Genomic DNA, 13,642 nt, shown 5'->3' with positions numbered 1-13,642 from the left:
TATGATTTGTTCAGTGTTTTGGGAAACAAAACTCCCAACATATGATTGACCAGGTAGCAGTCATAGTTGTGAAACAGAACTTAGGGGGTCATTTATGACCAGATATACACAGCTTTTGTGGCATATATCTGGTACAGATTCTGTCGCATGCCATGGTGGGGCAGAATTTGCAACTTCTTCCCCGCTCATGCCAGATCTAAAAAAGCAGGGCTGGTGTGGGCGGAGAAGGGGACATCTCATTCATCATTTTCTACGCCTGGTTTAGGTGTAGAAATGGTCTAAATGTAAGACAGCAAGTTCTGTAGAGGCCGGCATCTCTACATAATTTTGCCCATCCACCGCCAGCTATAAGGCTTATTAAGACTGGCATTTAAAATGCCGGTCTTAATAAATGTGACCCTTAGTGTTTGTGTCAAAACAAAATAGCTACTTTGCTTTGGCAGATTGGAATATGACACAGGACACTGGTCCATCTAATAATGTTCTGCACAGCTTCCATTTGGATTTCTCTTTGGCTCAGCAGCACTCTTGTTTGAAAAAGCTCCTTGTGTGTTCAGACCGAAACGTTATAAATCGGATTGCCTTTGCAGAGTACAGTGTGAAGATCTCTTTTGGATTATGATTTATGGAGTGGGGCCCTACTGTAGCACCAATTCAACCCATTGCAGAAATAAACTAGTATATGATTTATCAAACTAATGTAATCCATAAATGATAATAAATAGTATTTTTAATTCAGTGTCTAAACTCACCAGAGTATCATCAATGCATGCCTTCCTTTATATTGTCCCGTTTTCCCTCCCTTTCCTGCATACTATTTTTTAGCGGCCCAAAAATGGACCCTTATTCAATCAAACAAAGGATGGACAAATTACACAGGTTACTATTTTATACAACATAATACTACATGTCGCAAAAGTCATTTTGTGATACAAAATACTGTATGACACAAAATAACATTCTGTGATACTAAAAGCTCATTTGTAACACATAATGCAAATTAGATGACAGATGACATAGAATTTTCTTTTACGAGGGTCAGTTCCTTTTTTTACAGTCTAAATGCATTTTATGTTTTACTACAAAGAAGACTGCTTAGGCCTAGTTTACACCTGCATCGAAAGCTCTGTTAGAAGGCCCCGTTCTATTAAAAATTCCAGAAAAATAATGCAGCATGCTCTGCAATTTTTTCTAGTTAAATGACATATAACATAATGAGAGAAACAGTCAAACAACAGTGCCTGCACGTTATCCTAAGGCTCCTTTCACATCACTGTTTCTCCTTTCTGTTCTCCGTCTCCATTAAGGAGCAGGAGAACGGAAAGGACGGATTCTGTAGATAACTGAGACCTAACCGAGCGTAACGGAGCCTAAAGACCCCATAGACTATAATGGGGTGAGTTCAGTGTCCGCTCAGAATATGATTTTTGAACGGAGTCGAAAGTCCTGCATGCAGGACTTTCGTCTCCGTTCAAAAATCATATTCTGAGCGGACACTGAACTCACCCCATTATAGTCTATGGGGTCTTTAGGCTCCGTTACGCTCAGTTAGGTCTCAGTTATCTGCAGAATCTGTCCTTTCCGTTCTCCTGCTCCTTTACGGAGCTGGAGAACGGAAAGGAGAAACGGTGATGTAAAAGGAGCCTTACTCTTATAGACTTTCATAGGAAGAAAAAGGAGAATCAAGAATGCTTCCTAGTGCAAAATTGCCAGGTGTGGAAATGTTATCAATAAAATTACAGTATGTTAGCATGCCGAGATAGATGCTGACTCCTGATTAGAGGTGTGGTCTCCAGAGGCACAACTATAGTGAAGACTTAGATCAGTACAGGGTTCCAGGCATCCAGCTACTCCTGGTCCTTTCTTGGGATAGGGTAATCAACTGCATCTAGATGAGAACTCTATTCTGGCAATAATTCTCTTAGAGACATCTGCTATGGAACTTTATAAAGAGAGACATGTAACATCTCTTCACTCAATCCTCTACTAGAAGTAGCTTCTGGCAAGGGACCCTAGTTTTCCTGTTAGGTGGCATATCAGGCATGGCATATCCTGTGTAAACTGGTATCATACATATCTAGAAGACAAGGTAATTAGCAACATGGGAAAAAGAAAATATTCTGTATATTTATATCTTCCTAAATGTGTTTTATGTTCTACATCACCAAATGAAAGCTGCGTGAAGACTGTACCACCCTCATCTTACATATTATTATTAGTGTTTAGCTAATCAGATTTGGGTTCCTGTATCTGAACCCAATTAGTTTGTAACCTTTGTTAACAATATAGCCTCCATCCTACCATAAAAGGTATGTGCTCAGCGGACGTCTATGCAAACTTGCGGCAAATATCGCTTGCTTCCTTTATTCGCATAAATTACAGTGTCAAAATCCAAAGCTGAACTCACCTTCCTGCCTCATTAATGAAACCGGGTTCAGCTTCGGATTTTGACACTGTAATTTATGCGAATAAACAAAGTGTGACACATAGATGCGAGACGAAGCAAGTCTCACGATATTTGCCTCAAGTTTGCCAGGACCTCTGTGGAGCCCCTACATTTTACCGTAAGATGGAGGCTATATTGTTAACGAAGTTTACAAATGAATCAGGTTCGGATACAGCAGTCCAAACCCGATTCTTTCAACATTAATTATTATTACTACTATTGCTATTATTTTTTACAAGATTATAATGTTCTTCTCTTTCAGGTTGTAATGTCACTATGAACAATGGCCCAGCTTTACTACAAAAGGGTGAATTACTCACCCTACAGAGATCGGATTCCACTTCAGATTGTGCGGGCAGAGGCAGAGTTGTCACTGGAAGAAAAGGCCTACCTCATTGCTGTGGAAAAGGGAGACTATGCCAGTGTCAAGCATGCCCTGGAGGAAGCCGAAATCTACTACAACATCAACATCAACTGCATGGATCCACTTGGCCGAAGCGCTCTTCTCATAGCCATAGAGAACGAAAACTTAGAGATCATGGAGCTTTTGCTCAGCCACACTGTATATGTGGGAGATGCTCTTTTGTATGCAATAAGGAAGGAAGTGGTGGGAGCTGTGGAGCTACTTCTAAGTTACAGAAGACCCAGTGGAGAAAAGCAGGTGGGTAAAAATATCAAACGTGACACTAAATTCAACATATGTTTAAATGTTTTTCATAGAGTTTCTTCTGACAGTGGTTGAGCAAATATGAATAGTTTTTTGTAGATTTGGGATCACATGCATTATTCATTATAAGGACACAATGTACTAAATATGTCCACCTTGCGACAGTGTGAGTGGGCAGGGAGGTGGGTAAGATTTTACCTTTTTTACATTTTTTGGGAGATTGGTAGCCTTCTATTATATTACTATGTAATATATGTTTTGGGGAGATTTGTTTGGGGAGATTTGATTCATTTAAAGCAGATTTTGTCAGCGGAAACCATGGCCAATTAAGCATTTTTCCTGTAGGGCCCATGGTAGTAGGAATGTAGTAATGCACGACTAGACATGAGCAAATTTGTTCTAATTTGTTTCGGGGCTGATTAGGTGAATTTTTCAAAATGTTTGATTTGGGTACAAATCGATTCTACCCGAACCAAATATGAGAGAGACACTAGTATTCTCTCTCTCTCTCCCTCTCTCTCACCCGAAATGAATCACAAAAAATTTGGATTCCTTAGAATCGGAACATATTGGGAAATTCGATACGAATTCCGAACCAGTCAAAACGATCTGCGCATCCTTAATGGTGACCATTCAGATAAACAGCTGTCCTTGTAATACATAGGTGGCTTAGGTCTTCCAGGACAGTTCATAGAAGGAAGCCCATTCGAGAACCTCCTCTGTGATGCCCTAACACGGCAAATGGTCATGGCTTGCCTTCATGGGATGACTCCTTCAATGTTAGATAACCATTATATCATTCTTAGCTGTAATTTGTAGATGTAGAATAAAAAGAAGACAAATAATATTTTTCCCCTGCACCTTCACTACTTATCCACTGTACAAGAAATACTGCGCCATGTTAATAAACTTAAAGTTGAAATGCCTTAAAGGCCCCCCACACATTAAGCTATTGTCTGCTGAATCTACTGTTTATAAATGTGTTTTGGGGCCTCCTACCTATACCCCAATAGATGATGTCAGGAGAAACAAGGATTGTGCACTTTGAATTTTAACACTCGATCCCTTTATTCTTCCAAGGAATAAGCAACCGCCAGAGGCATCTGGCAGCGGCTTTCTCCTTTCTCCCCACTGAAAACACACACGCTTGGCTGAACCAAATATGTACGGGGCACACGGGAGAGCACTTAGCTGACAGCTATTAAAGGTGTATGGATGCCTTAGGTCTACAGATGTGGAAACTATACTTCTCCTCGGGGTACAGATGACTTCAGTGGAGAATTATGCCTTGTTAATACTTATCAGTAAAAATACTGTACCACCATTTCAAAATACGGTAATACAGAGAGCTCCATAGGATAGCACTAGTGCCATAATCAGGATTTGTAGATGCAGAGTCAGTGATCTGCTGTCTATGTATGGTACTTAGAGATGAGCAAATTTCTTAAAAGTTTAATTCGTAGGATTCGGAAAATTTCACCCAAAAATTTGCTTCGTGACGAATTACTCCGTCACGAAGCACATTTTTTTGTAAGTAGCGGGTGCAATGACAGGGAGCTGCGATAGTGCCGGCCCCGTCATTTTACCCCTTAGATGCCGCGTTCATACATGATCGCGGCATCCAAGTGTAAAATTAACTATAACATTTTTTTTATCAAACTTACCTCCTCCATTTGCTCACGATGGGCCGTCGCCATCTTGCTTGAAGATCTCGGGCGGCATCCTGTGCGGCGCGAGATTACGTCACCACGCCGGCTTGCGTGGTGACGTATGACGTCATCACATCGGCCGGCGTGATGATGTCATCTCGCGCTGCACGGTATTTCGGCCGAGATCTTCAAGCAAGATAGAGGCTAGTGGCCCGTTGAGAGCAAATGGAGGAGGTAAGTTTGATTTTTTTTTTTTTAAATTATACTATTTAACGTTAAATCGATTCGCTGACACGAAGCACGAGGAAATTCGGCTTCTGGGCGAATCAAATTTATCCTGAAATTCGGATCAAATTCTTGGGATTCGATTCGCTCATCTCTAATGGTACTATTGCTTCATTCCCACGTATTATAAAAATGAAATTATAGGATCAGCTTCCATGCCTCACTAAGGTTTAACTGATTTGCTGAAAACTGCAGAATTGTTAAATGTTAATAAAGCAACAGTATTCTCTGTTCCTTACAAAATCATTTGTCCATGACGGATATTATTAGCTTTCCCATGCATTAGCTGTTTTTACAGTCATACACACTACATGGGGCTGAGTTTTCTAAGCCAAAAAATTCCATCAGAGCCGTGCTCATCTGACTGAGAAGAATTTCTCCTGAGGCTGCTATCACTCCCTGGTAGACTTCTGCTACATACTGTGGAGGAACAGCCTAGGACAAGTGTATTTCTAGACTTGTTTCTTTTACCATGGAGGGATTTATGTAAGTTTTAATTATTGCTTGAGCATATTTGTATTCAAATAAGACAGGAAAAGAACTGTTGACTTGGATCGTTCATAATCTCACAAATAAGGGTGATAATACTACAGAGATATCCATGTTATATACTTGCTGGCCTAGCACCTGAATGAATGGAGAAGATTTATTAAAGGGGATGTCCAAGATTTTCACATTGATGGCCTATTTTCAGGATAGGCCATCAATATCTGATCAGTGGGGGTCTGACTCCCAGCACCCCTGCTGATCAGCTATTTGAAGAAGCCGTAGTTCTCTAGTGAGCACTGCGACCTCCTTGCTGCTTACCAAGCATAGCGCTGTACATTGTATAGTGGCTGTGCTTGGTATTGCAGCTCAGGCCTATTCACATGAATGGGACTGAGCTGAGGCTAGGTCATGTGACTGATGAATGTGATGTCACTGGCCTATAAAAAGGCCGCTGTGCTAACCTGACCACCGCAACCTCTTCCAACAGGGGTGCCAGACCCTCACTGACAAGATATTGATGACCTATACAGACCTATTAAATATCAGAAAACACAATTGATATTGTCACAAAATTAAAAAGCTTATACTAGACCAGACAGAAGGACAGTCTTTTTAATAACACACTGCACTGTCAAATAAAAAATAGTCCAAAAAGTATCCGTTTTGGTAGCAAATGCATTTTTCTCTGTTTACCAACCTGAATAATGGTGGCCACCATTTTAAGTTATTCGCCCGAAAAAAAAATCAAACATTTCGCTAGAATCCAAATTTTTGGGACATTTGCAACAAATTCAATTAATTTAGAATCAATTCAATCATCTCTAACTACAGTATTTTATCTCGGCACAAAAGTGGTCCTATTAAGGTGAACTGGCATCCATACCATCAATTACTTTTAATGTAATGTATCACCTCTGCTATACACAGCTGTAATTATTAATAATAATAATCTTTATTTATATAGCGCCACCATATTCCGCAGCGCTTGAAAAATTCAGAGGGTTAATGTACAAAACAAAAGACATCACAACGTAACTATCTAACAGGGACCGACTGGGAACTTAAAGTGGCCCTGGAAAAAATATACTAAAAGTGGCCCCGTTTTGTAGTCTGGTCCAAATTGTTGAAAGGCAGGGCCAGCAATACCATATTGTGGCACATTATACCACCCCAGAGCCAAATACCACAGTCCATCACAAAATACCGCCAGCAGAAACAAAATACATCCACAAAAACTTCCACTGACTGTCCGGACCCCTGCCATTCCTTCTAAAGGAAGTAGCACTTTAGGCTGCTTACTAATCTCCCAGTGCACCGGAAAGAGCTGGGGCACAAGCTCCTCCCCATGCAGGCGCTGGATGGAAGGGGAGGAGTGCGCTGAAAGAGACAGGTCCCTCCACATGCAGGCGCCGGGACTTGTCTCTCTTAGCGCTTTCATCTGTCGCCTGCACGTGGAGGAAGCTGTTTCTCTCAGCGCGCTCAGTCCCTCCTCTCCTGCAGCAGCAGCAAGTAAGGGAGCTTCAAGCTCCAAAGGACACTTACGTGCTGCTGGAGAAGACATCACCACTGCCACTGACAGCCTCAAAAGAGGTACTATAAAACGCCGCCCCCCGAGTCCGCTAAGCCACGCACCAGATCTGTTAGACCATGCCCCTCCCACTCCACAGCCGACCGGAATTTAAAAACTTGGGGGTGTGTGAAGGGGACTGAGGGGTACAGACAGGGCGGGAACCCATCACTGACCTCAGGAAAGGACTCCACAGTGTCAGTGGTGTGTTCTCATCTTGCCTGTGCCTCTCTCTGTAAGGCTGCTTTCACACTAGCAGAGAAAAACGCTTCCGTTTTGTCCCCATCCATTGTCAATGGGGACAAAATGGAACTGAACAGAACGAAATGCTCCAAAATACAGTCCGTTCCATTTGGTTGCGTTCCCATACCGCAGATTGCATCGGTTTTCCTTCTGTCATGGGATGCAGAGCAAAACTGATCCGGCATGACACACAATGCAAGTCAATGGGGATGGATCTGTTTTCTTTGACACAATAGAAAACTAATCCGTCTCCCATTGACCTTCAATGGAGTTCATGACGTATCCGTCTTGGCTATGTTAAAGATAATACAACTGGATACGTTCATAACGGATGCAGATGGTTGTATTATCAGTAAAGTGTTTTTACTGAGCCCTAGCAAAATTGCTAGTGTGAAAGTAGCCTACTGGTGAAATAAAGATAAGGCTCCATTCATACCATGGTATTTTTGTTCCATATTCAAGCCCCATTCTTGGTGGATTGGATGCGGACCCCTTGATTTCAATGGGGCTGCAAAAGATGCAGAGAGCTCACTGTGTGCTGTCTGCATCTTTTGTGGCCCCATTGAACTGAAGAGGTCTGCATCCAATCCACCAATAATGGGGATTGGATGTGGAACAAAAATACATATGTCTGTTCTGCGGCTAGCTTTGCCACCCGGCCAGTAGCTCACCGGCAAGGCCGGTATTTTAGTGGCCTTCCGGTATTTTCCTGTACAGACTGTTACTAATGAGTGCTTCCATTGCAGAACGCTCATTAGTACAGCCTTTACCTCCACCGCCACTTGTGTTAATAAAAAAAAAAACTTACCTCCTCCATTTGCTAGCGCTGTAGGAAGCACTCGCTGCTGACTGGAATCTCCGGATAGGACCTGCGAGACATCATCACACTGTCCTGAGCTTCCAGTCAGCATTATTCTTACTGGGGGCACTAATGGGGGGCCTTCATCTTTACTGTTGGCGTTCAGCTCGGACCTTTACCTGACTGCAGACCGAGGTATGTGGACCTTTAATAAAACTAGTTGAGTACCCCTGCCCTATGCCATAACATGGCTTATCTAAGGAGGCTTTTCACAACCAGATTACTAGATAGGATAGGAATGATTACCAAAGTTTTTGCACTAATAAATTCCAGCTGATAATAAAGTGCATTGAATAGAAGAAGCCATAATTGAAGATAAAGCACACTCATTTCACATTGCACTTGTGTCTTCATCCTAAAATTGGAAAACATTAGTATAAGAGTGCAGCGTACTCAAGTTATGTTTAGAAATGTTCCTGGGTGTTGTAGTGCAATAGACACTAACCTGAGACGGCTGACTCTCTGCAAGGGCAGGTGATGATGAGAAATGTTCGTGACGCCAGTGCCAATTAAACGGTGGCACGCCGTTTGCTGATAGCAGGAATAATTGAGGAACCACGTGATGTTAAAGCAGAACTCAAACTTTAGTAGTCATCATATAGGGACATTAACGGAAACGCAGTTCCTTTGCAGACAGTTGATTTTCAATACAGTTGATGCAGGCAATATATGTATAGCAAGGTGACTTCAGAGTGTTAAACACAGGACTTGTAGTACAGGCAGCTTGCACTCTATTCCTGACTGATCCTGGCACATATAAACTCTTCTCCAAGGCCCAATGCCCTAGCTCTGGCGTATATCCTTGGTTTTATCTTTATCAAGTACCTCCTCTGTAGTCTTGAGTACCTCTTGCTTTTCTTGACATGCCTCTGTCTCTCTCTCAGCTTCCTCAGCCTCTAGAAACTTCAGCACACTCTAGAAACTTCTGACTGACTTCCTGGCTAGGCCCTAGCCTATTTATACTGAACTGGGGGCTCCCTCTGCTGGCTGGAATAAAGATTGCCTGCACCAGGCCTAACTGGTTTAAAGGGAAACATACATTACATTCTGGCAGTGTCGGGTAACCTACCCGTATGCTGCACACCCCCAGACTTTAACGTGAGTAAGGCCTCGTACTCACACACACCTTCCTGAATCGGCATAACATAGTACATAACATTGACATTACATTATAATATGATAAATAATTGTTTCACACATAAAAAACATAACATTAGTAACTTCATGAACAAATGACACAAGGGAAAGGGGCGTCTTCTTGCTTCTTAGGCACGGCCGCTGACCTGGCACAGCGGACTTAGGGTGAACCAGGTTAGTCCATTGTCTTTGGTGACAGTATAATAACAGAACTACCCAGGGGTTTCCTGTGGGTGTATCACAGGCAAGGGCTCACGTGGGGGAGTCCATTCTTGCGCACAAATGTCCAGCAAAGCATTACCAGTAGCAACTGTTTGGGAGGAGACACCACCAGACTAGTCAAAGTCTCCTAAACGGACTGGCGGACGTCCCCTGGTCATCCGGGTGGACCTTCTCAACACAGGGGTCTCCTCTTCCCTTAGCAACGAGGTAGAAGAAAGAGGAGCAACAGGAGGGTCTCCATCAGTGAGACCTTGGTCAGGAACAACAGGAACAACTGGAACCACTAGAGGGGGAACTGGATCCAGGGCATCTTGAACCGGCTCTTCTGGAGGTGAAGCTACAGTAGGTGCCGGAGCAGGCACCAGCAAGTTCAACCATGGTGTCAGAAGCCAATGCATAGGATGAGCGTCATACCTTAGATTACTGACAGCCTGCATAGGATCCTCGGGCTGTATTGCTGACTCTGACACAGGATATTCAGATCCAGAACTCTGATCATAGTCTCTCTGCTGTCGGTCCCTAGCATAGTCCATACGTTCCTGAACAATGGCTTTGCCTGTATTCAATCGCCTTTGATGTTCAGCAACCCAGTCGGTGTTAGGCAATGGGTTAATGCAATCAGGTACGTGTATGTCCAATGAATGATCAGCAGGCAATGTCCCTTGGCGCCCCAAACATCAAGTAAAAAGGGGTATACCCGGTGGAACAATGTATGGTATGATTGTATGTGAACATGAGCTGTGGCAACAGATTAGGCCAATCTCCTCTGTTTTCAGGAGGTACGGCCCTCAGCATCTCTATCAAGGTCTGATTCATTTTTTCACATAATCCATTACCTTGAGGATGGTAGGCCGTTGTCCGGATCTTCTTACAGTTGTGTAAGCGGCACAGTTCATGGAACAGATGGGACTCAAAAGCAGGTCCTTAATCGGTGAGGATCTTTTCTGGACATCCGTAGGGCAGGAGGAAGTGCTTCCAGAACAGTTCGGCTGTAGTCTTGGCTGTCTGGTCTCTCACAGGCACCGCTACAACAAACTTAGTGAAATGGTCAATAATAGTCATGGCATAAGCATACCCTGAGCGACTAGGCTCCAGTTTCACATGGTCGATGGCGACAAGTTCAAGAGGACGAGTACTTACAATGGGTCTCAGTGGTGCCCTCTGATCATGGTGCTCACTTCGTTTTAAGGCACAGGCTACACACTCCCGACACCACTTCTCCATGTCTTCTCTCATGCCCACCCAGTAAAACCGCTGGCGGATAGTAGCCTCAGTCTTTTGGACCCCAAAGTGACCGGATTGATTGTGGTACATCTCCAACACCATACCTGCAGAGTACATGAAGAGTTGATGGCGCTGTCTCCACAGTTTGATGAGCTCAGGATCTGCACTCTTACGCCGAATCCTCTCAGGGGCTCTGCCACTAGTAATGAAGTCCAACAACTCACCCAGCACTCTACTTTCAGACTGTAGTTTCACCCACCTTTCTTCTTTAGGATCAGGCCTACTGGAGGGTGAAGGAACTGCAGCTCTGTCATTGGTAGCTCGAGCCTGATCCTGTTGAGCAAATTTGTTATAGAAAGCCGGCATCTCTACATCTTCCCAAGCATCTCGCACATCATCAGGAGCTGTCTCTGTGGGAAGCCTGGATAAAGCATCAGCATTATCATTACTACGTCCAGCACGATATTTTACAGAGAAATCATAGTTGGCGAGGCGAGAGGCCCATCTCTGCTCCAAGGCCCCTAATTTAGCTGTATTTAGATGTGCCAGAGGGTTATTGTAAGTGAATGCAATGAACGGGTTGGCGGCTAGATAATCCTTGAATTTTTCTGTCACTGCCCACACTAATGCCAGGAACTCTAGTTTGAAGGAACTATAATTCTGGTCATTTTTCTCAGCTCCTTTCAGGGAGCGGCTTGCATAAGCTATCACTCTTTCTTTTCCCTCTTGGATCTGGGCTAACACAGCTCCCAGGCCTCGCTTGCTAGCAACAGTATACAGATGGAAGGGCTTGCTGTAGTCTGGATAACCTAACACAGGAGGCTCGGTCAGTTTCTTTTTTAGCAATTGGAACGCTATCTCTCTTTCCTCATTCCACTCAATGGGCACCGGAGTTCTAGGGCTTTTCTTGGGTTGCCCCCTCAAGAGCTACTGGATAGGATCAGCTATTTGAGCAAAATGGGGGATAAAACGTCTATAGTAGCCGGCAAAACCAAGGAAACCCCTCACTTCCTTGACGGTAGTAGGAACCGGCCAATTACGGACAGCCGCTAGCTTATCAGGGTCAGGTTGCACGCCCTCTCCGCTGACCACATGCCCCAGGTATCTTACTGCAGGTTTGAGCAGGTGACACTTGGATGGCTTTACCTTCAAGCCATATTTGATAAGGATTTCAAATACTTCTGCCAAATGTTTCAGATGGTCTTCATATGTTTTTGAGTACACAATGACGTCATCTAGATACAGCAGCACTGTTTCGAAGTTTTTGTGACCCAAACACCGTTCCATTAGTCTCTGGAAAGTTCCTGGGGCATTACATAGCCCGAACGGCATACAATTGAATTCGAACAGGCCCATGGGAGTAGTGAAAGCAGTCTTTTCCCTATCTGCAGGGGCCATGGGTACTTGCCAGTAGCCACTGGTCAAGTCCAATGTGGAGAAATAGGCAGAGGAGCCCAGAGCAGTTAGTGACTCCTCAATGCGGGGCAGTGGGTATGCATCTTTGTGGTTTATTTGATTAATTTTCCTAAAATCCACACAGAAACGGATACCACCGTCCTTCTTCTTTACAAGGACCAGGGGTGCAGCCCACGGACTACGGCTGTCCCGGATTTCATTAGAGTCTTTCATCTCTTGGATCATTTCTTTTACAGTCTGATATGAAGTAGGTGGTAAAGGTCTGTATCTCTCCTTGATAGGAGGATGAGAGCCAGTAGGTATGGTGTGTTGTATGGCACTCACCTCTCCATAATCAGTAGCATGCTTACTGAAGGCCTGGTGGTACTCTTTGACAAGCTGTATAATCCCTTCTTGTTGTTGTTGGGGGGTAGTCTCGTCCCCCACATGGAGCTCTTCCCACCAGGGCACTTGTGGCTGGGTCACCGACGGACGTCCGCTGACTGCAGCTGGCGGCTTTTCTGTCACTGGAAGACGAATGATGTCTTGGAAGGACACCTGGGACAGCTGGGCAACACGGCAATGCTTAGTAAGCGCAACAGGATGATCACTCAGGTTAATCAGACGGACAGGTACTTTACCTTGGGAGACGTTCACCAGGCACTTGGCAGCTCTCACATAAGGGTAATCCTCCATCTGGATTGGTTCTACCAGGGCTGGATAATCTCGGCCTTGGACTCCCAGGACAGCACGACACCATAAAAGAGTTTGAGAATTAGGAGGCAAAGTCACAGGCTTAATATCACTAATCCTGGCAGTACAAATTTCTCCTTTCCCATTAGCAAACCTCTGCTGGGCACTTAACACAGTAATAGTCTTCTGAATCACCCTCTTGGATGCAGAGGAAGCAGTGGGCAAAGTCTGATGTAATACGGCAAGTATTTCTGAATAACAGTTTTTGAAGACATTGGTGCCTAGAATGACAGGATGTCCTCCTCTGTCGCCGGCCTGTACTACTATCACCCCCTGTTGCGGTAAGGTTACTTCTCCCACCTGCAGGGTGGGTTCCCAGTATCCATGAACCTTTACTGGTTTGCCATTGCTGGCGATAATCTCCACCCAGGATTTAGGCGGCTGGGTCAATTGGTTAGTGTCCCAGAATCTTTCAAAGGCGGGCAGCTGAATAGTAGTGACCTGAGACCCAGTATCTAATAGGGCTTCAAAGGGGACCCCGTTGATCTCTATATTGATTTTAGGATGGGATCCTACATACCGTGGCATCCAATTTGGATCCTCTGGACCTAGTGTTCTACCTCCCGAGGGGTGGTCCTCAGCCTCAGGGGTTGCCCGTTTAACTGCCAGCACGTGGATTCTATGTGTCCCAGCTTTTTGCAGTATGTACACACGGGCCGCTTGCGATCTCTATTACGCCTCCCAGGATCCCTGGGGTGAGTCTCTT

General features: G+C 44.3%; 1 protein-coding gene across 1 annotated transcript in view; it reads left to right on the top strand.

The window, feature by feature from the left end:
* Positions 1-2,726: 2,726 nt before the first annotated feature.
* The window catches only part of TRPC5 (transient receptor potential cation channel subfamily C member 5), a 284,716-nt gene continuing 273,800 nt past the window's right edge, over positions 2,727-13,642 (top strand). Inside the window, 1 exon segment of the mRNA XM_040442706.1 lies at positions 2,727-3,107. Within this exon segment, the coding sequence (XP_040298640.1) occupies positions 2,730-3,107 (378 nt within the window). The 5' untranslated portion in view covers positions 2,727-2,729.

Source organism: Bufo bufo, chromosome 8 (assembly GCF_905171765.1).
Source record: "Bufo bufo chromosome 8, aBufBuf1.1, whole genome shotgun sequence".
Lineage (NCBI taxonomy): Eukaryota > Metazoa > Chordata > Amphibia > Anura > Bufonidae > Bufo > Bufo bufo.
Note: the sequence above shows the minus strand (reverse complement) of the source record. Positions and strands in the feature narration are given on the sequence as shown.